This window comes from Brachycentrus maculatus, unplaced genomic scaffold, assembly GCF_059751285.1.
Source record: "Brachycentrus maculatus isolate JH-2025_06_01 unplaced genomic scaffold, ASM5975128v1 h1tg000329l, whole genome shotgun sequence".
Lineage (NCBI taxonomy): Eukaryota > Metazoa > Arthropoda > Insecta > Trichoptera > Brachycentridae > Brachycentrus > Brachycentrus maculatus.
Window position 1 is genome coordinate 151,291 of NW_028281078.1, and position 24,990 is coordinate 176,280.

The 24,990-nt window shown below is 30.4% G+C and overlaps 1 protein-coding gene across 1 annotated transcript in view; it reads left to right on the forward strand.

Annotated features, from left to right (window-relative positions):
* The window catches only part of LOC148304127 (uncharacterized), a 45,747-nt gene extending 23,050 nt beyond the window's left edge, over positions 1 to 22,697 (forward strand). The window contains exon 2 of the mRNA XM_088268810.1: positions 21,785 to 22,697. Coding sequence (XP_088124936.1) covers positions 21,785 to 22,593 — 809 coding nt within the window. The 3' untranslated portion in view covers positions 22,594 to 22,697. The remainder of the gene's footprint in view (positions 1 to 21,784) is intronic.
* The last annotated feature ends 2,293 nt before the right edge of the window (positions 22,698 to 24,990 follow it).

A 24,990-nucleotide genomic window follows, 5' to 3' on the forward strand; every position in this document is an offset into this window, starting at 1 on the left:
CCTGGCTGATTACTGGTTCATCTTTCCCAAACGTTCATTGAACTTTCGTGTTGTTGGGATTTCCGGCAGTTCTATAAATATGGTTTTATACTTAACAAGCGCTTTTGTCGTCAGTAGAAACTGTCATCTGTCGAAAACTGTGTGAAGTATATACAACCTTTTCCTTTTTACCACGTGTGAGAATTCTCACGAGTTTATTTTTAGCCGTTACGAGAAGCCTAAAATATTATTGACTGTTTTATAATGCGTATTAAAAGAATTATGATTTTTTTTATAAAAATTATGTGTTTGCACATAAAAATATAAATATAAGATTCAACCAACAAGGAACATATAAAGGTACATTATGAATGGTTTAAAAAAGACAAAGATTTTTAAACATTGTCACTTTTAAGACATCCATAAAAAATCATTACAAGTACTAACCTTTCTAAAAAAGAAACGATACGAATTAGATTGTCCATATTAGGGTTTTTTTTTCATAATTTTTCTCAATTTTTTTTCAATATTCCAATTTCCATTCAATTTATTCAACAATTAATATACATTACAAACTATCATTTAAGGCATATACGTTGTTAACACGAATTAAAAAGTTAGCAAAAAGACTGTAGTTAAATATGTAGTAGAATCCCGTGGAACAGATCAATATCCAGTGTGATATTGTTCAACATTGCGGTAGCTATTCCTACAGGCATGACCATCGCAGGCTGGTCTGTATATAGGAATGTGAAACAATATATGCCGATTCTTTCTTAGGTAACTATCGGGAACATAGAACCAATGCTCCGGATAATTTCAGGATTATCCATCATATCGCGCAACAATCGATAAAAATGCGTTATCAAATACACATTCCTTTTAGTCTATTAAGGCTCCTTTTTTTCTTCTTTGAGATTTTCTGATTGAGGGCGATCTATTTCCTACATCAACTCTTCTTATTTACAACATTTTGAGTGTGTCCAAATACTTGTTCATATAAATTGGTTCATATATATAGAACTTCCAAGAATTTGAGTAGTGTGGTTGTCAATAATGGGTAGAATTGGTGAATGTTACACGTGTGTAAAGTGATCACTTAAACCAGCCTATGACGGTCGTAAGCCCCGTAAATGCCCAGACTTCCATATTCTTCTTCATCTTTGATGAGATGTCAAAAAATAACTCTTCTTATTATTGATAAGGGTACTCTACGGCCGGCACCAAGCAGCGTACTTGTGAATCGAATATTTCCTTTTGTGACAAACTTTTTAAGTTGTAAGCAAACTTTTCAGACACAAAAAACAAGAGTTATCTTAATTTACTTACATTTTAAATTAAATTGACATATTTATTCCAATGTAATGTATCTATTTAAAATTTATCTGAAAATATTTGAATTTTCATAAATGTACCAAATGAATTTTGTATATTTTTTTATAATTCTAAGGAATTGTTATACTAGGAAAAAGAAATGTCAATTAACCGGTTTGCAATACAAGGGATTCGTGGACGTATTAACTACGAGTATTAGATAAGAACTGTATACAATTGAAGTTCATCATAACTGTTAACCTAGTAATTTATGAATTACTAAAAATTTTATTATTTTAACCTAAATGTCCGTTTATGAATTGTTGCTATAATTGTCCAATTATGGAACATGATTATTGATTATCAAGTACTTTATATGACTATATAAGGCGAGTGTTTCGCCAACAAATATTATTAATCGTGTTTCAGTGTAGTAGGACGGTTCAATATAAGGATAAAATCATTTATTAATTTTTAAATAAATACTGAAAAATGGCAAAATTTGTCATATGGCTTGTTGTGTTTGCAGCTATTTTCTATCAAGGTAAAAAATTAATTTAATTATGAATGAAAATCATATATGTACTAAATACAATTTTATATATTTATTGGCAAAACAAGCTCTTTTAATGTTCTTTGTGGGGATGTGTTCCTATATTAATGTGTTTTTTGGGAAAAAAATATTCAAAATATTTCTTCCTTACTTTTATGACCACTTTTTTTTCTTAACATCTTGTCACCAAAATTATAAAATAACTTAAAATTTGGCGTGGTTGTATTATAAAGTTTAATTTATAGTTATATAACACTTTTAATTTTACGAAGGAAAATTAAAAATGGAGGAAATGATTAAATTACCTTCGTTGCTGTTGTGTAGTTCTATAAGACTTTTTCTGAAAAACTATTTTATTTATATACTTTCAGGCAACCAACTTGCCTAAGTGAAAAAGACACAATAAAATGTATTTATTTAACGGAACAATTGTAGGAAAAGAAGAAATTGTAAAATGTAAAGCTGAAATATAAATGTCTCCTTATAGTTTTGTTTCATACATTTAACAGAAAAATAGTGAATAATTATATATTTGTTTCCCAAGACAATGTGGTGGCTTACCGTGTAGCAAGATCTCCTCAAAATCCACCATCGGCTCCAAGTGCCCCAGCCGCTCCTGGAGCGCCGGCAGCCCCCGGCGCCCCCGCAGCGCCCGCCGCTCCTGGCGCACCAGCCGCTCCCGGCGCTCCCGCAGCACCTGACGCACCAGGCGCCCCAGCCGCTCCCGAAGGACCCGCTCCACCCTCTGCACCCGACGCGCCTGGAGCACCCGCCGCACCAGAAGGACCCGCTCCACCCTCTGCACCTGACGCACCCGGAGCACCTGCGGCTCCAGAAGGACCCGCTCCACCCTCCGCTCCCGATGCGCCTGGAGCACCCGCCGCTCCAGAAGGACCCGCTCCACCTTCCGCTCCCGATGCGCCCGGAGCACCAGCCGCTCCAGAAGGACCCGCTCCACCCGCCGCTCCAGACGCGCCCGGAGCACCCGCCGCTCCAGAGGGACCCGCTCCACCATCTGCCCCCGATGCGCCTGGAGCTCCCGCCGCTCCGGACGCACCAGGCGCCCCCGCCGCTCCCGAAGGACCCGCTCCACCCGCCGCTCCCGATGCGCCCGGAGCGCCCGCCGCCCCGGAAGGACCAGCTCCTCCCGCGGCTCCAGACGCACCCGCCGCTCCAGCCGGTCCCGATGCACCATCTGGTGGAGCTCGATAAGCGACACATGCAACTCAAAACCTTTATCTTCTGTAGGTTTTGGTCAATTTATGATATGTGCAAAATGTTTATTTTCATTCAGATTTTGAATCACCACAAAATATGATGAATTTTTCAAATATCATAACATTACCCAGTACCACAGATATTTAACTCTCATTTTTATGACCCTGTTTATAATTTGGTTTTATTCTCGATTGTGTTACAAATACTGCATAATAATTACTTCTTCATGAAATAATACCATATCTTACACTATTGAAGATATACTATGTAAAAATATATATTTTATTTATTTATGTTACTATACGACACATTGTCGGTTAATAGATTACTGTACATATAATGTTTTGCATACCGTGTATAATATCTAACATATCATAATAAAAAATTCGTGAAAGCAATTGTAATTTTTCATGTTTATTCCTAATATAGCATTTATCCTTTATCTATACCCCTCTCACACACACACACACCCACAAATATAAAATTGCCGTTGAATTTTTTTTCATTATTGTATGGTTACCAGTTATTGATAATCAATGTAAAGTTTCGATCTGGCATCGACTGATTTAATAAAACATCAAATTTGGACAAACTCAAAAGTTGTGATAAATTAAAATATAATTACTTGTGGGTCATATATTCATAATTAAACACGGTTATTGGATTGAATTCTACTTTTATTTACACATACATATATGATAATATGTGACACGTTTCATCTTATTAAGACATTATCAAACCTGGGTTTGATAATGTCTTTAAAAGACAAAACGCGTAACATATTATCATATACGAGTATATGTAAATAAAGTGGAATTCAATCCAATTACCGTATTTAATTTTAAATGTATTACTCAACAATTTAATATGAAATTCTACCAACTGTCTGCAGTTACAATAAATATGTAATTACTCGCTAAATATTGTATAATACGTTAAATTGTGGTCTCGTTTTGTTGTGGTTTATTCTATGGTCTCCTGTGACATGAATTTTAAAATTGTATAATATATATATTCAGAAATTTGAAAATGCCTTAACTAGGCGAAACAATTGTGACAATGTTAATTTTAATATGTTTTTAAAATATAAAATATAACTTAGTAGACTCAAAAAATCTGTGTTTACTCAATTAATTAATTACTCAATTAATAAATATATTCGGAAGTATTATTTTTTGACATCTTATCAAAGGTAAAGAAGAATACGGAAGTCTGGGCATTTACGGTTTTTATTAATGGCATTTATTCCATATTCTTCTTCATCTTTGGTGAGATGACAAAAAATGAAATGAAAATAACTCCTGTAATTGGAGATAATCCAGATTTTGTCAATATTGAAGTATTTGGACACACTCAAAATGTTGTAAACATATTCAGAAGTATCTATTTACTTTACTTTTTATCAATTTTAATTATGTTTATAAAATAGAGAATTTTAAAAATATTACATATTCCAAGACTTAAGAGATGAAGAAACCGATAACTTAAACAGATCCAAAATGATCAGATTCGGTAGATATCTGATTCCGATAGTAGCTAAAATTACTTTCGTTCCGTTTCGAAATTCCCCTTTATAGACGTGACGGCTCCAGCCCTGTTTTTATTATCAAGGACATGTGGAATGTGAGTCATTCCTTCTTTAACCCTCAGTTGTTGTATAGAAAATTTTTAGCGAAAACGACGCCGCGCGGTCTGCGAGACGACCAAAAACTATGGTGGGGCTGTAAATAAGAACCTTAAGTTTTACTTGATGAATACCACAATTTCTTAAAATTTATTTAAATCTTCACGTGTTTCAACGTATTCTGCATCCTTTTAAACAATTAAGTCATCGCGCGTTTATATTACATCATTTCCAAGACAACTTTATGAAGATATCTTGTAGGTAACTGTCATAATATGGATTTATAAGATTTATAATTCTTTATTTTTTTTTAAACCTATTTACTTTTAGCGACATTTCCATAAAAACAAACTAGCCTAAAGGCGCTTGAAATGATGAAGATCATGATTATGATCAACATAAAAATATAAATAGTTCAAATCTTAGAATGCTATTCATATCAATAGAATGTATACTCGTATACATGAAGGGCGAATACTGTTTGCAAAGACAGGGTGATATGCCGTTCTATTCTCTCTGCCTACCCCTGCGGTGAAGCGGCGTGATGATTAATTAGAAAGAAATATTTTTTGTCTTTATTATGGCATTAGGGACGTCCGTATTGTACGTTTATAATAACAGGATATTGTGAAATATGTTTTTTTGCAATACTTTATACAATACTGTAATATAATGTCCCATACAAAGAATCCACATCTTTTCTTGTTTCATTAGATTATTTTTATTCGTTTTAATTTCATATTATGTGAATATACTAATATGTGATTGTGTGTGTAATATTAACACACAATCACGTATTAATTTTAACTTATTAACATTTTGATAACGAGAAAGCATTGACAGTAGCGAGAATGTAAAGTGATATACTTATTACATATAACATATTGTCCAATGTCCAGTGGACCACGGGACGCTAGAAGAGGGTTGAAGACAATATATCCCTTAAAACTTGGGGTTTTATGGTTCGGCCACATTTCGCGCAAACTTTTAACGCCTTCACTGGACGAGTATTATTTTCGATTGGAGTACATAAAAGGGAAATTGGTTATAAAACCCTTCACGTGAAACATTTGTATTTCATTGAAGATGTTTTATTTGAAGAGGAACACTTGGAGTGTAATAAATCCGTTCAATTTAACTCAATTATATGAATTATACTAGTAAATTCCTGTCGAAAGAATTGTAAGGGGTATGATTTTAGTACCTACGTAAGATGAATGAGAAAAATTAACAGGAAGAAAACTTTTAAGAGAAATATAGTTGTATTTTTTTTTTAAATTAAACATATGTTCATTATAGGAACAGACAAGTAAAACCTCAAAATTTCGTAAAATACATATTTTTTAAAAATTTAATATAAATTTTGTTAACATTGTTTATTAAATTTTACATAAATATAATACAACAACCATCATTTTTGATAGTTGTTGTTTTATTTTGAATATGTTTTTTTAAGAATAAAATGATTTTTGTAAAAACATTTCGTCAACCCAAATTTGACCAAAATTATATTATTTTACATAAAACATTTATTTACCACTTAAATATTATATTCTACCGACTATTTCCTATTCAACCCTGTAGATGGAAGCATCTGTAGCTTCTGAAACTAGTCGTGAAACTATAAAACTCAAGTGGTAAAAAACGATTATTTAAAATATAATTTAATCATATTTTACCACAAAATAAATGCAGAAACAACAAATTTGGACTCATAATTTTAAAATTCAAAATGATGTTTTTAGGCGTTTCCTTGTACGTTAAAAAAATTGAATATGTATATCTGCTTCCCTTAAAAAAAAGGGTAGCTACTTACTTAATAAGCTAGTAATATTAGGTAAGGTAAAGTAGGATAAGGGTAGGTTAAGTTAAGTTTTTTTTTGTGGACGCCATATGCTCTACCTAGGGAGCGGATATGGTTTATTATTATTTTTTATAAAGTTAAGTTTTACCATTGATGTTGCTGAAAAAAAATTCTTCGTCATTTACTCGTGTTAATAATGGTATTTGAAATACATAACAATATTTGAAGAAATAACGAAATACATGTGGAGCCCATAAACACTACTTAATTTGGAGTAAGCTCCTTAAAATATATTGCCAATACCCAAATTAACCAGCTGCCTGACATATATAAAATAAAACCCATTCGGGGATCCAAAATAAATTATCTGAAAAATTACCTTATGGAAAGATATATATCTAGTGATTAGTCATATTTTCTTATTTTGTATTTACCTTAGGTTTTTTATATTTTCTCATTTGTTTATTTTAAATATACTTCTTATGCCTATTTATATACCTGTTTATTGTTTTTATATTTTGCCATGTATAATAATAGTTTTAGTCATTTAAAATAATCTTTTTTGTTACTTTATTATTTGTGTTCCAGTATTGTTAACCTTAATCCCATGTCCCAAAATGAGAAATAGAAATTACTCACCGGGAATATTATATGTATATATGACTTATGTATGAAATATGTTTTGAAAAATAAAATAAAATAAAATAAATGTAGGTTAGGTAAGGTTAGATTAGGGTAGGTTAGATTAGGTTACACCATTGATTACAATAGAGTACAGAGCGTTGAGGAACTGTTTTGGACTACCCAAAATAGGAACACTTTTTCACAAATAATAGTCATAGTCAGGGATACCTACCCAACACGATAGGTGAAAAGATATAACTGATGTCGCCGAATATTTTTTTTACTTCACTAATACTTATAAAAATGGTTTAAGAAAAACAGTATGTAATTATAATTTTTCATGTCATTATTATTACGGACACTGATATGATTTGACGTACCACAAGTGGATGCATTATGCAGGAATATGCACGTGCTCCATACGACATTGAATGCCACGTGATTGAATAGCGACTAATTATCCCCACACTCCAGTTACAAACAGTGGCGTGCGTGCTATCTACGTACAAAAGCAGTCCCTACCATACTTTGGTAGAAAAAAATTTTGAAAATTATGACCGTGTAGGAGAAGTGCGATATATTATAATTTGAATTTGAGTAGTCGTCTGAATCAAGTTTTTGTAACATAGAAACTAAAATATATTTTGTAAATTAAAAGCATTGTAACTCTGTGATATGGTACTATAACACTTTCCTTATCATCCATCGTTTACTTTATGTAATACTTAAATATGGTTGAAATACCTTCACTACTTCATGTCTACATTTGACCTGGTGATGAAATGATTTTCCGAAACCAGCAGTCATGAAGCAGTGCTTTTTAAAGTGGTATTAGGCAAAGTGAACGATGGAGGATTAGGAGAGTCTTGAAAATTTAAACGCTGTTTTTCCTTTGCCCTACCCTGATTTAAAACTCAGTGCACCCCACTGGTCACAGGGCGTACGTGAGAACATGTATATACGTAGATTAACTCCGTCCTATATCATATAGGTGCTTATTATCCTTCAGTAACTTGACCCCCTAGATTCATATGAAATAGTTTTTTCAAGAACATTTCTTCAGAACCATTTCATTGTGTTGAACGTGTTTTGTTAAGAAACACTCAATTAATTTATTTCTGATAAAACATAAAAATAAAATGAATTTTTTAATGTGTATAAGCCTTGTAAGGGCATTATCAAACTGTGTTTAAAAATCGTTTGTATACATTAAAGTAAGCAAAAATATTAAAAGCAGTAAATAATACTGGATACAATATAACTAGTCCGTTTTACTTAACGCACACCTAATACAGAATAGATGAAACTAATTTGATAGGAACATTTAAACAACTTAAGATATGTTGATGAATATCTTCCAGGCTGGTTAGATAATTTCTTTACACACGTGTAACATTCTTATGATTGACAACCACACTACTAATTTTTTTACATACATCGTAATAAAATGGTCTCCTCTAAAAAAAAGTTTCTCAAACCAACCAAAGATAGCTCTCGTTAACTTAAACATAAAGCATCACGAGATTTATGACAAATGTATAAGTTACTAGTAGTAGTATAAGTTACAAAAATTTAGTTGTGTGGTTGTCAATCATGGGTAGAATGGTTAATGTTACACGTGTGTAAAGTGATAACTTAACCAGCCTATGACAGCCCTGTAAATACCCAGACTTTCTTCTTCTTCATCTTTGTTGAGATGGCAAAATGGAATAATACATTGCTTAATTTTTTTAAACATCTTGTAAATTTTAACAGTTTGTGGATAAATTTGTCGATATCATAAATTAATACAAAGTGCGAGCCAATTTATATTATTATTATTAAAAGCTGTCCCACCGCATGCCCAGATCTGATAAAGAAGCATCTAGGCTTCCTGACTGATCTGCTCTTGCTAAGCAAATTTTTTTTTAAACAAAGTTGCGAAATTTATTGAAAATGTGAAACAATATAAAAATAAAGCCAATTTATGTAAGCGATATCACAAATTGCAAGGAGTGGGTAACTACTTACTCAATAAGCTAGTAATATTAGGTAAGGTAAAGTAGGATAAGAGTAGGTTAAGTTAAGTTTTACCATTGATGTAGCTGAAAAAATATTCTACCTCATTTACTCGTGTTAATAATGGTATTTGAAATACATAGCAATATTTCAGGACATAACAATTTACATGTACCATCACGCCGCTTCCCCACAGGGGTAGGCAGAGAGAATAGAGCGCCACACCACTCTGTCCTTGCTCACTCTGTCATTCTTCGCCTCTTCCACGTTCATGCATCTCCTCATACATACCCGCCGATTGTTACGACTCCTAACCTAACCACTTTCAAGTATTTGGCATACCTGATCGTGCCATGTTTTTCTCGGTCTTCCTCAGCATCTTTTCCCGCTAACATTCGCCTCATAAAATTTTTTTACCGTTCTTTCCTCACTCATTCGTTCTACATGTCCAAACCATCTCAACACACCTTTCTTAATTTTATCGATAATGCTTATCTCAGCTTTGCATTCCTTCCTTTTATTCCCATTCCAATTTACATGTGGAGCCCATAAACACTACTTAATTTGGAGTAAGCTCCTTAAAATATATCGCCAATACCCAAATTAACCAGCTGCCTGACGTATATAAAATAAAACCCATTCGGGGGTCCAAAATAAATGATCTGAAAAATTACTTTACGGAAAGATATATACATCTATTTTGTTTTTACCACAAATTGCAAGAAATGGGTTAATTTTTGACCTAGCGGGTACTCCAGAATACATCGATCGGAGTTGAACATGTTAGCCGCAACTATCCGAGTACTCGGCTTAGTACAAAAAGCGCTTCCTAACCAAAACGACACATTGATAAATTGATTGTCAACTAAAGTTTGTTAACCCTTTCCCGCACTTATCACATTTACGTCACTCAACGTTTGCGCCATAAACATCGCCTGACGTGACGCCCTTAATCTGTTACGAGCATTGAAATCCTTAAGCTTAATGTAATAATTGTGTTTATTTTTTAATTTGATAATAAAAAAAATTAACAACCCTCTGGGGATATTTAGAAATAATATTCTAATATAAATTCTGACTTGTTTTAATTCTGCATATATACATGTAAAACATTAAAAAAATATGCAATGTGGATTTAATTTATTGTTTCGGCATTCATTTTGTGGTAAGGCATGATGCTTATATTCAAATCCGTAGATGGAAACATCTGTAGCTTTTGAAACAAGTCGTTAAAAATAAATAAAATTTTAATTTAAAAACAAGTATTCATTTGATATGCAATATGGATCTTCCATAATCGACAAAGTGGTGAATATTGCACAGATATGTTTACAGACCCCTTGAATTATTTTTTTCAACCACGATTATAAATATTTTTAAATATAAATTATGACGGGTCTTTGTGGAATTTGCGTTTTCTTTATTTCCTTAGTTGAAACTAACTGACCACTTTCGAAGTTATGCAGAGAGAATAGAACGCCAGAAAAATCTGTCTTTGCAAGCCTCTTCCACATTTATGCATCTCCTCCTCAATCTATCAATTATTCCTAATCCAAACACTTTCAAATATTTTTAAAAATAATATCTTTATCATGTCAAGTTTCCAGCTACATTCGCCTCATAAATTTATTTAACTGATCTTTTTTGCTCATTTGATTCACATGCCCGAACCATCTCAACACACCTTTCTTTTTCTTTGTCTGAGAGATCGCAATTCAACTACATTCAGTCTACTTTCATCCTTTTTTCGACAACTTTATACTTCACATCCATACATTGGGGTTAGAACCAGGACAATACTTATTTTATTTAGATAAATAAACTTATTATAATGTCGTTTTATAGAGTCGTAATAATCGTCGGGTTTGTATGAGGAGATGCATGAATGTAGAAGAGGCAAAGAATGTTTGCAAATAAAGAGTGGTGTGGCGTTCGATTCTCTCTACCTACCCCTGCAGTGAAGTGGCGTGATGGTTAGTTAGTTAGTTTTTAAATATACTCTGTCACAAGATACAGGGGGTTGAAAAAACGGCTGTAATCTACAGGGTGGTGTTTATTTTGTTTAACTTTTTGAGTGCTCGTTTAGGATTCTGCCGCGCTTTCGTAAATATTGACTTAACATATACATTAGTGAAACGCTGTAAATCCTCAAACGCTTTTTTGTAAATTAAATATTTTACAGCGCTCATTCCGCATCACGTTGAAAATTCATTAATAATTCGTTTTGTTTATTATTGAGAATTTTTTATGATTCTCACCCATATTGTGTATAAGATACTATATCAGATCGACGTGGTGGTTACGTCATCCTTAATTATATAAAAGGCGGGTTAATTATATGAATAATTTATTTTTTTACTCGATTAAATGTACTGGAGTACACGTTTAACCCTGATGACGACACGGTTCCTGTCGAAACTGGTTGGAGAAAAGTACCTATTAAAAGTGGTTAAAACAAAGTAGTTTTATTTAAGAAAGTTAATGAATAATTATGAAATTTAATTATTTCTTTCATTATTTCAACTTCATGTGAAACTAAATAAGTACTTTGACTAAAAAGCAATATCTTCCAACAAACTAAAAACAGACTAGTGATATTGATTAAAACGTTTGATACCATATAAGTATAGCTTTTTGCAATCATGTAATTCATTAATTTACTAATGAATTATTCAATTTACTAATTATAATTTATGAATGAAAGTCGTATGCTGATCTGATAGCATTGGAACATTACTGAAAGGATGGTGATACGGATGACGGTAGTCAAGGAGCTCAGAGAAAATAAATGAAGAAGGGTTAGTTGATAGGAAAATGACAAATGTTTAATACTCGTACTTACTTGCATATACTGATTTACAAATTTAACTTGACGATCCATTTCATTCAATTAAATTGTATTTTATAATCTTTTTAGCCTCTGTAGTTCATTAATGGGTTACTGTAAATACCCGGGTTCGATTCCCAGGAAGTCAAAATTAAATAAATTATTTTCACTCTCATATTTATTAAATATCACCCACCACAGGTGCAAGAAGCACTGGACTGATCATCTTGCCATTATACAATGTTACGATGCAGTGCCCTATGTACCATTGGGAACGGAAAAGGGTTTAAAGAAGAAATAGAGCAATTTAGATTTTTTAATGATTTTGTGTGACGTTATTGGTTTCGTACTGTATTGTGAGTGATCGAAATCATAAAATGGATTATGTCAATATTTTGAAAAACCGAAAAAAAATATGTAAAAAATAGTGTCATTTGAGGGTGTTTGCTTTTGAAACAATGTATGTTGCATATTTTAAAATTTCCCTCAAACATGCGTATAAAAGTTTTATTTCAAACAATACCGCATTTGGAGCCAGAATAATATTTCATTTCGACCTGAATGCGGTCAGATGGCTGATATGAAAATCGACTCTGAAATTTTTTAGTCGACAATGACGTTATGAAATTCTGAAAATATGATAATACTGCAGGCCTGAACAAAAAATAATTTTGGATTATTTTTCGTGAAAAATAAATAACAGTTTCGTTAAAACGTTTTCATTTTATGTTTGATTCAATAGGAATTTTATATTTTGTAACTAGAATAATTTTATTGAAAACTACATATAATTGGTAAAAAAATAAATGCTGTAACATATATTCTAAAGCTCGTTCATAAACACGTTTGCATCTTCGGCTGCCCAAAAAATGCAGGATTGCGTAACAACCGTTTGTATCGTAAACCCTTGTTAACATTTTAACCGTTGTTATATTTATTAAGCGTTTTTTTTTATTTACTTAAATAAAGGAATATGTTACACTAAGGATAATTGAAAAGATTAATAAAAATTCGGTATAAATATATGTGGAGTGAATGGATAACGAAAGAATGACTAAGAAAGTATATTTAGCGAACGTAAACGGAAGAACGACCGGAACGGAAGAACGAGGACGACCGAAAAAGACTTGGCACGACCCGATCAATCAGCACCTAAAATCTGGTGGTATCAAAAGTGTACGAAATGGAAGGGCATGTATGACTTAATAAATGAAAGGAGCTAGGAATATATGTCAGGACAAAAGAGTTTGATGTTTCATCCTTTTACCTACCTACCCCTGCAGCGAAACCGCGTGATGGTTGTAGAAGCAATAGTATTTTAAGGAAATTTCTTTTTTTTACAAATTTACTATAAAATTGAAATTGAAATTATTTGTTGTGTTCATGATTAGGTCTGTACCTTCATATAAGGGTTTGAAGTAAAAAAAACAATATACATTTTAAATATTTTAGATTGCAATATATAACTGATAAATATTAAATATTGCAATAGGTAACTGATAAATATTTTGATCAGCTTTGGCCGTCAGAAAAATTCAATTAATTTTTCAATCTCGTATAATCCCTTACAGAAATCAATTATATGACTGAATTTTTAAAATTTGAATTCCCAGTGATTTTAAATAACATTCTAGAACAATGCTAGATTTAAACGAGAACTGAACGTTGGTCAAAAACGAATTTGTTTGATGAAGTTTCGATGTAATTTCAATTTCTTTCAAATCATTTTTCGTTTTAAAAGTCGTTAAATTTTTACAATATTCTACAGTTCAGTTATAAGAACAAAATCATTTACATATTTTTATATTTATAAACATGTACATATATATGTATATATGTAATAAAGTACCTAGGTACCTACCTATACATTTTATTAAGTACCTACATTAAGTACAAATCTACCACCACATGTCGCATACGTCGCACTGAATAAAACAAAAAACCAGATAAAAATCAGATAGAAAAAATAAAATATTGATAACTGTCAGAATCCGATAGATAGAAAATTATTGTAAAGATTAATTAAGAATAAACTTTTATTGTCGTTTCTTTAATTACAAAGCAACACATTGTTTATTTCATTGTTATACATCCACTTTACATATACATATATATATATATATATATATATATATATATATATATATATATATATATATATATATATATATATATATATATATATATATATATATATATATATATATATATATATATATATATATATATATATATATATATATATATATATATATATATATATATATATATATATATATATATATACATATATATAAATATATATATATATATATACATATATATATATATATATATATATATATATATATATATATATATATATATATATATATATATATATATGTATATATATATATATATATATATATATATATATATATATATATAATATATATATATATATATATATATATATATATAAAAGTCGTTAAATTTTTACAATATTCTACAGTTCAGTTATAAGAACAAAATCATTTACATATTTTTATATTTATAAACATGTACATATATATGTATATATGTAATAAAGTACCTAGGTACCTACCTATACATTTTATTAAGTACCTACATTAAGTACAAATCTACCACCACATGTCGCATACGTCGCACTGAATAAAACAAAAAACCAGATAAAAATCAGATAGAAAAAATAAAATATTGATAACTGTCAGAATCCGATAGATAGAAAATTATTGTAAAGATTAATTAAGAATAAACTTTTATTGTCGTTTCTTTAATTACAAAGCAACACATTGTTTATTTCATTGTTATACATCCACTTTACATATACATATATATATATATATATATATATATATATATATATATATATATATATATATATATATATATATATATATATATATATATATATATATATATATATATATATATATATATATACATATATATAAATATATATATATATATATATATATATATATATATATATATATATATAAATATATATATATATATATATATATATACGTATATATATATATATATATATATATATATATATATATATATATATATATATATATATATATATATATATATATATAAATATATATATATTATATATATATATATATATATATATATATATATATATATATATATATATATATATATATATATATATATATATATATATATATATATATTATATATATATATATATATATATATATTTATATATATATATATATATATATATATATATATATATATATATATATATATATATATATATATATATATATTATATATATATATATATATGTATATATATTATATATATATATATATATATATATATATATATATATATATATATATATATATATATATATATATATATATATATATATATATATATATATATATATATGTGTACACATATTTATTTTAACACTCTCCTTATCCTTCGTTGTTCACGTTGTGTAATACCACTTTAAAAACTTATTCGCGAAGACCGGTTTTGGAATCATCAAGTCATTAAAATAAAATTATTCCAAAAATAAAATTTTGAATCAATTACACATATTGAACGATGAATGATAAGGAGAGTATTATTATTACCACACCACAAAGTTAACAATGCTTTTAACATACAAAAAATACATTTTGTTTAATTCATAAATACAAGTTAAAAAAAAACAATACATAACGTTCGTCATTCGTAATAATATTCGAATATATGACGCTATTTCTTTTTCATACACAGATGTCACTATAACGGGCATAAATTACGTGCTTGTACGAAAGCCTTTTCAACTTTAAAATTATTTCTTCTGCTTAGGAAATCCGTTTCCTGCTGTCATCGTGTCCTGATTTATTACATGGAATCTTTTCAGTACTTTTTCAGACTGTTCAATAGTAAATTGATGTTAAAATTTCAATTCATTCCTGAATTATGGATACAATGATTTGTTGCCATACTCTTTCATTTGAATAATTTCAAAATAACCGAAAACAAGGCAGAATATTTTATATAACTTGAATTTCAGTCGATTTCGCTTAATCGGGACCTGGGCATTTTGTACAATTAACCACCTGCTGTTACTGGTGGAAGTGAGCGTAAAATTATGACATTATTTTTGTATTAATATTATTTCTTGAGTAAAATGCAAAGGTTCAAATAATTCATATTTTCAATATAATTTTTTTTTAAAAAAGAAGACAGTTGACTGAAAAAAAATATAATTCATTTAAAAAACCTATTTCAAATGAAAAAGTAATTAATGATTTAAAAAAAAAACGATTGTAAAAATACATAAAAAAATGAGAAGTTGAGAAACAAGATTTTATTTTAAATTCTTGAAGATTACATGAAAAGTAAGCATGTCAATGGTTTTAATTTTTGTATTTTTGCACTTTCTGATAAATTATTTTTTTAAAAACCTATTATTTTTTACATTTATTTTGGAAACATTATTTTTGTCATCATTTTGTCCGCCTCCGTAGTGTAATGGTCAGCACGCTCGGCTACCGTTCTGGAGGTCTCGGGTTCGATTCCCAAGGGGGGTAAAATAAATATAAGTGATTTATTCACTGTACTATTTATTCAATATTACCATGGACTGGTACCTGAAGCGGAGGGCTGATCACCTTTCCTTCATGTGTAAACGATCAAGATAACACTGCGTTTATATGACACAGTGCCTTATGCACCATTGGGGTGCGGATAAGGGTTTTATTATTATTTAATGCTTTAAAAACAGGTTAAGAAACTGGTGCATAATATTCTGTATTCTCTCGTGAACGTTATTCTGCATTTAACATTCCTACTATACGAGGCTTATGATTGTTGGAAAATACAAGTTTTATCGCATAGAAATTCGACTCACTTAAAACACACCCTTGATGTTCTCTGTACATTTCCCTTATTTCCGTTCCTTTCATGCTCTACACAAGTATTCCTGTTTACGAATATTTCGTAATAGAAAATGATAATACATATTTATGTTGTAGCCGTCCGTGTTCCAAAGTACGAAGCAGAAATATTAAAAGATCTCCTGAAAATTTAAGTCAAATATTTGCATTGAATACATTATTTCTACAAAGAAAACAAATTTTCATGGGCGCGAATTCATATTTATTCATGGAAATATTAAAGCTAGTTTTTCTTCATTTTGCTGGGTACAACACATTTTTATGTAAAGCTTATTCCGCGTTTCAACGACAGCGCATTACGTTTTCACGCAGTCAAATATTTACCCCGATGTATTCCCTTGTAAGGCTGTGTTAAATCCTCATAAACTTCATTCGAATGTGAAGCGTTTACGTTGAAAAATTCACCTTAACTTGGCTAACGTATTCGGTGCGTGGAAATTCACGAAACCCGTTGGTGAGGTGTACCATGAAATTTTATCTAAAAAGTTAAGCTATTATTATACTTCCCCAGAATCCTCTGAAAAAGAACTTTTCAAATTACCGCGCTGAAAGAGGCAAAAGCGCCGGGTCCCGATATTATATATTTTACGTTTCAAATTTGTGTTTGATCTCCTTCCTAGAAAATGTTTTATTTTAACACTTCAATGCCCGATTTTCCCTTTAATTTGTATTTAAAATCTAAACACTAAAACAAGAGTTACAACATTTAGAGTGTGGCCAAATCACATTTCACCATAGATGTCTCTAGTGAAATTCTAGCGATTCACTACGCACTACGTTTCGAATTTGAAGAATATATATATAGAAGTTCCCAGAATTTGAGTAGTGTGGTTGTCGATCATGGGTAGAATTGGTGAATGTAACAAGAGTGTAAAGTGATCACTTAAACCAGCCTATGATGTTCGTAAACCCCGTTAATTCCCAGACTTCTATTTTCTCCATCTATATTAAGATATCAAAAAATAATCAAATAAAGTTATTCTTTTAAAAAAAAATACGTTTATTTTAATGGTTTTATATGTTTCAACAGAGAATGATATTTTTTAAGAAGGACATTTGGAAAAGTAAATAAAAATAATGATTATATTTTTTATGAAAGTAATGGTATTGATAAACCGTTTACCATTCATCTGATTATTAAATCTCAATATTACCTAAAATTTTAGAAGTTGTATATATATTAAATAAATTATCAAAGTTCTCTTATCTCAGTTATAACTGTCGTGTATAACTTTGTGAACTTAAAAACTTTTTTCTTCAGACCACATATAAAAATAGTATCGATTTATTTTCACCTTTTGGCAGACGCTGAAATATTATATTAATTCTATTTTTTTCATTCATCCGGTTTTAGCTCTAATATCTGTCTTGTCTTACTTTTTGTCTTACACTGCTGGAAACATACCTTTTCCGTATCCTTTGATTCCCTTTGATCGGTTACTGTCTTCAGCCATTTTCTACCCCCCACAGAGATTCTCCAAAGGTCTCCATCTCAACAATTTTGGAGTCCATCTTCACCCTTATCTGTAAATATGGAATATAAAACAAATACATATAATCAATTTTATTCATTGTTTCGGCATTCACATTATGGTAAAACATCATAAAATTGTAATTGAAAACAGTTGTTTTTTACCACTTGAGTTATATTTATTCTAACGACTAGTTTTAAAAGCTACAGATGCTAGTATATAGATAATAATATCTTCAGATCTGAATACAAACTATAAAAGTGTATATTCAGACCCGATATGAAAGTATCTGAAGTTTCCGAAATTAGTCGTTAAAATAAATATAGCTCAAGTACTCAAAAGCAAATATTCTTATTTACAATTTTAAATATGATCAATTTAACTATCGGTGCCCTCAGAGCACTTAGATGCTGAGAAGGGTAAGAAGAAGAAATTACGTTTATAAAATACAGATTTTTTTTTGTAAAACTTGAATAATGCCTCTTTATCCAGATAATCGGGACTTATTACCAAAGCCTCATTACCTAAGCCGTCATCATGAATTATGCATATTTTCAACTTTGGGCTAAAAATGGTAATGACTAAACTTGTAAGAAATTTTACTTCACACCACCCTAGTTTTTTTAGACCTGAAAACGACATTGAAAGTAATAAATGTGTTTTGTTATTATTAAATAATCTTAACTGCTCTATCCATAACACACTTTTATATTTAAAGGGTAGAAAGTAGATGCTTGAAAATAAATAAATAAACAAACCATCACGCTACTTCTCGCAGACCCCTAAACAGGCAGAGAGAATATTACGCTTCACCAATCTATCTTTGCAAACAATCTTCGCCTTTTCCACATTCGCGCATCTCCTCATACATACCCGCCGATTATTCCGACTTCTGACTTAACTACTTTCAATTACATAATTGAAATACTTGATCATGCCGAGTTTTACTCGGTCTTCGTTTATTACTCACCAAATTCGTCTAAAATGTCTTACTATTTTTTCTCATTTGATTCACATCCCCAAACCATTTCAGCACACCTGCATCGATAAAGCTTATGCCTTGCATTTTTTCTTTATATTACCATCCGAATATGCCACTCATTTGTCTGAAAGAACGCATTTCGACTGCATTCAGTCTACTTTCATCCTTCTTTTGGCAACTCTATGCTTCAATTCCATGTATAAGGGGACTCTAGGAGTACTACTATTGTTTTATTTTCTACAACTGAATTCAGTAATGTAACACTGCAATATCATTTTCCTAACGTTGATGCTTTTTGAGGTAAGTATAAAATTTGCTGCACTAGACAGTCAAGGGTCAACTTATTCTAGTGATGTTTAAAATTTATTGTACTCAAAAATCTAACCCCCTGATAAATACTTGAGAACATCATTCCAGACTTTATCATTCAATGTGGTAAAAACTTATGTGTTGATGAGACGATTCCATATAAATGAATGTGTATTTGAAGCCCTTATGCTGCTGTTTGAAATTCTACCCTTAACATATAATAAAGGAGTAGGTTGTGGGGGTGTAGAGATCGCGGCATTGTGCTTCATACATATTATAATATAATAGCTGTGATCATCAAATGAAGTTAATTAACTCTTCGTATAAATTTATACATTAAACGTATTTATTATTTTTATATCATATTAAACGAAGTCATTTGTATAATACAGAGATAAACAGGGTTTAGCGCAGAATTTTTTTAAATAAAACTCTGTCGTCATTATTATTTTGTTAAATTAGCATAAAAATTAGTTTTATCTTTGCAATACACACATATACTCAAATTTGAGTATTCTATTGACCTCATTTAGTCGTTAAAAAAAATATAGTTCATACCATATTTTTATTTAGTATTAATTTTATGAAATAACATAATGAATCATATTTTAAAATAAAACAGTTCTAAAAACCTATTTTGAGTTTGTTAGTGTGTTTTTAAAGGTGGTCTTAAATGAGTGGTATTTTTATATTTAAAAGATAAAAAACGAGTTTTGTCCAAACCCTACACCCTGTATTTAGTATAAACTATCATTAATGTAATTAATTACCATCGCACTGTATCTCATGTGCTTACAATTAAACATATATGTAAATAAAAAGTCCGATTTCATTTCTCTTAGAGATGTTTCAAACTAAACAAAACGTAATTAGGAATAACTCCATATATTTAATTAATACAATAAAATATTTTAAAATGTATTTTTTTGTTTTTATATTATCATAAATTTGTTGTAGCAAATGATCAATATTAATTAAAACAATTTGTTTTATTTGCTGAAAATTCCAAACGTACGAATGTTTGATGACAGATCAAAGACGAGTGATAAAGGATTCGTTTTTTACTTTTATGAGTTATTCACAATTTTTACAGAGTTTCATAGAGTACTGTCGTCATTCCTTATATTTTTTATAGATATTGAATCATATGATAACGTTTAAAATTTAAAATACTCTTCTATCGTATTTCATGAAATTCACATCTTGTAAAAACTGTTTTTTTAAATATAACAGAACAGTTACTGTACTGTTCCAATTACAAAATTCTACGTTTCTAAAAAAAATACCTGGATAAGGGTAGCGAATAGGAAAAGGGGAAAGGGCGAAGATCAAAGCTCAAGTCAAAAACAAATTGTACGAAACGAGAGATACACCACCAATATTAATGTCAACTTACGATATTAAAAAGTCAAAAATTATTTATAAAATAACAAACATAAAGATATCGTAGTCGTATAGGAGAAAGTGACCAACTGACAAAACGTAAAATATTCAGGAGGGCCATTTAAGTCGATTTTGCTTGGCAAGAAAATAAACGGCAATGCCATTAGTCATTTTTAACAAGTCAATATATTATACTTCCAAGTTTAAAATCCTTTGGGATTTTTTTCAGGGCAATATTAAGCTAGGAAGATATCAAAGAGTTAATGATCACGTTTTTGTAAAAAAAATGCACTTGGTCACTTTCTCCTGTATGACTACGTTATAAGTTTTTAAAAATAATAACATTATATCAATTTGTATTTTCAAATAAAAGCTACATATGTTAGTAAGGATGTTGATTGTATCACTTTTTTTAAGTATTTGAGTTTTTTCCTATTGAACAAAACTTCTAAGGGTACGGGTATGTAACTCCAAGTGCCCCAGCCATTGCTTATTTTCTTATTTTCCTATATTCATTTCATTACCTATTACATGATGTAATGTTCAATGAAACGGTCATCCTGTACTCATGCACTTATGTCACGTGTATTCCATAAAATATTCCCCATTCAAAACACAAGACTGATCACCTTGTCTTCATTTGACGAAGGATTGAATAAACCCTAATCAAATAAATTGAATAACGGGATGCAAATAGCGATGAAAGAAGTTATAAAAAATATGTAATAATTGTTTTTTTTTTGTTGTCCACAGGTTATGGAAGTATCGCCCCACGCACTGCAGTTGGCAAAGGGGCCACAATAGGATACGCCCTTCTGGGCATACCTCTGACCATGCTCTACCTGACCAGCGTCGGATCCCTCCTCTCCAGGGTGGCCCGAGGCGCCTTCTCGAGAGCCCTTTGCTGCTGCCTCTGCTCCAACTGCGGCTACTGCTGCTACGACGAAAGAAGAATGGCGGAGAAAGAAAGAAGAATGAAGCTCAAAAGGCAGCAAGAGGAACTGAGATCCCAGCAAACCACTTCCACCCAGAAATCGCCAGAGTCATTCTATGTAGTAAAAACAACGTCGGAATCTTTGACCAGAGATGCAGAATCCACAAGCAAAAGCATGCTGAACAAAGATATTGACAATCTCAGTTGGCCTGATACAGACTCTAAACTATCCATGCAAGGATTGAGCATCCTAGCTCCTATTCTTCTTTGTCTGTGTATTATGTTCATTTACATAATAGCAGGCACTATTGTTTTATATAAACTAGACAACCTTCCTCCGATGGATGGATTTTATTTCTGTTTTATGTCTCTTAGTACGATAGGCTTCGGTAATTTAGTTCCTGGAACAAACCATCCGAATCGAAAGAAACAAGGTCTGGACAATGCGACTTTGTGGTTTTGCTCGATCTACATCCTCTCCGGGTTAGCTCTCACGGCGATGTGTTTCAATGTGGTTCACGATGAGATCATTCACAGGCTGAAACACAGGCAGAAACAGTGGGCGCAGAAAGGAAACACGGTCAACGACGAAACGAATCTCCGAGATCCATTCTACATAGCGTCCTGACAATTCTACAACCGCAACAGCAAGACCGAGAATCTGTACAGCGTGATGGAAGAAAGTCTGAATGCGGAGAAGCTGAAGTCTTCCAGATCGAGGAGTCTGGAAGACCTGATGGAGGAAGCGTCCACTGTGGAAGGAGGAGAGTCCAGCGCGAGTGATATACCGATGACGGAGTTCAGCGTCACCCCGTGCTACGGTGAAGACGAAATAGTGGCGATCGTAACTAAAAAAGACACTGTCAATAGCGTGAATATGGTGGCGTACAACTTTCTACCTGAAATGTTGACGCAAGTCAGTCACGCGACAACTCCATAAACATTTTTTTAATTATAAAAGAGGGTAATAGATAAAATTAAATAATAATAAAATAAAATAAAATCATACATATAGTTCAACATCAAACGTAACTCTTAATAATAAGATTATTCCTGAAATAAGTGTACTAAAGAACCTTCCTTGTTTATTTCGTAAAAAATCTGTTTTTTATTTACTTTTAAATAACAAAGTTATGAAAAGACATGAAAAATTATGTTTAATAAATTTGAACATTCTTTAAAAATACTTAAAATTCTACTAACAAAATACATCAAACATCTTTAATGTTTATCATAAAAATTTAAAACTTAAACACAGAAATTGTTGAAAAACATATTCACAATTATGATGAAAAATCAGACAATCTCAAATAAAAAACGTTAATATTATAATTTCATGTTTCAATCATCAATTGAAAATTAAAAAATACCATCTAGAAAACATTCCTGAGTCCATTTTTAAAGGGTGTATATTAAATTAATATACAAATTATTTTTTATGAAGAAAAAAACCCTTTTCTTTTGCAAAAAACTTATTAAAATTTTAAAAATACTATTTTTGGATAAACTTCCAAACCCAGGTGGTGTTTAAGGTTGTAATGTTGACATGATTGCTCATTGAATTAAAGAAAGGTAAGAACTCTAGAACGTTCGATATCTGATGGGATACAAATGACGCATGTAAAGCATTTCAATTATTGGATTATTTAAATCAAAATCAATAATAATTTTTTTCATTAATTTATTTGGCAGTCACTTTGTGGTAAAATCTATCCATTTTCAATTAAAGTTATACAGAAAAGCCATAAACTGCAACATTTTGAATAGATAGAAATTCATAAAAATTTATATAACCCATATATAAACCCATAATATATATAAACCCATAATTAACGATATGACAATGACTAAAGCCTCCTCTTTTGTTTCCACGGATAAGAAATAAAAATAAAATTTAAATAAATTAATAAAAATTAGGAACAGCTCCTACCACCTCTTCAACCCTCAACGTCCCAAGGACCCAACTCTAAAACATAGCTTCACATACGGTGTTTGAAAATGATGCGAAATGCATAGAAACACGTGTCACAGTAGATTCTAAGAAATAGTGGTATTTACTATGTAAAACTTTAATAACAAATCAATAATTCATATTTATTTACTGATTTTTTGGATTTTTTTTATTAATTTGTAACCAGAATGTTCAACCTGCTTCTTCAAGTTGCACATTCTACCAAGAGTTCATATCACCGGTTAGTTGAACATTGAACATCGGAGTTCACTTTATAGGCAGTTTCAGTTCGCTTTAGTTTATATTCAGATCGTGCACCAACAGACAATGTTCAGATAATCACGTTTGAAGTACGAAGTATTGTAGTACATTGAACGTAATGATGCTGGCATTGGCTCCCAAAACATTTAAAGAATAATCATTTTATGTAATATTATTCTGCATGTTTTGCTGCATGCAGTTTCATACTACCGTAACCATGAATAATTTTGAAGAAATAATATATACAAATGAGGGATTAAGTTAAAAATAAAACAAATAAAAACACGGTGTAACAAATCTAACCATCAAATCAAGAATTAACATATTTTTTGTTTTGTTATTTTTTTTCTAAATGTATGATTTCAAAAAACAGGTTTTTGTTGCCTTTAAATAAATATCCCCATAAAAATATAAAAATTAAGTACACTATTTTTAATGTTTTTTATGACACGTTTTCTTACGTCACTGGTCAAAAACTTACAATATGAAAACTTACAAAATTAGTGGATATTATTTACACGACACGAGAAAATATACAGATATTATTTTACTTTTTGTTCTAATATTGTAAACATAACTTCATATTTATTTTTTATTAACTAAATTTTTTAACTAAAAACCGTCAATTCGTTAAACTTGTCCGATTTCATATAAAAATCGAAACCGGTAGACTGTCATCTATGTTAAAGTATGAAGTATCTGTGAATTCATTAATATTTTAAATGTTTTAAATTTTAATTATAAATCTGGTAAACTTTGTAATAATTTGATGTTTATACTGTATATGTAAATTTATTTTACTCTTCAGACACC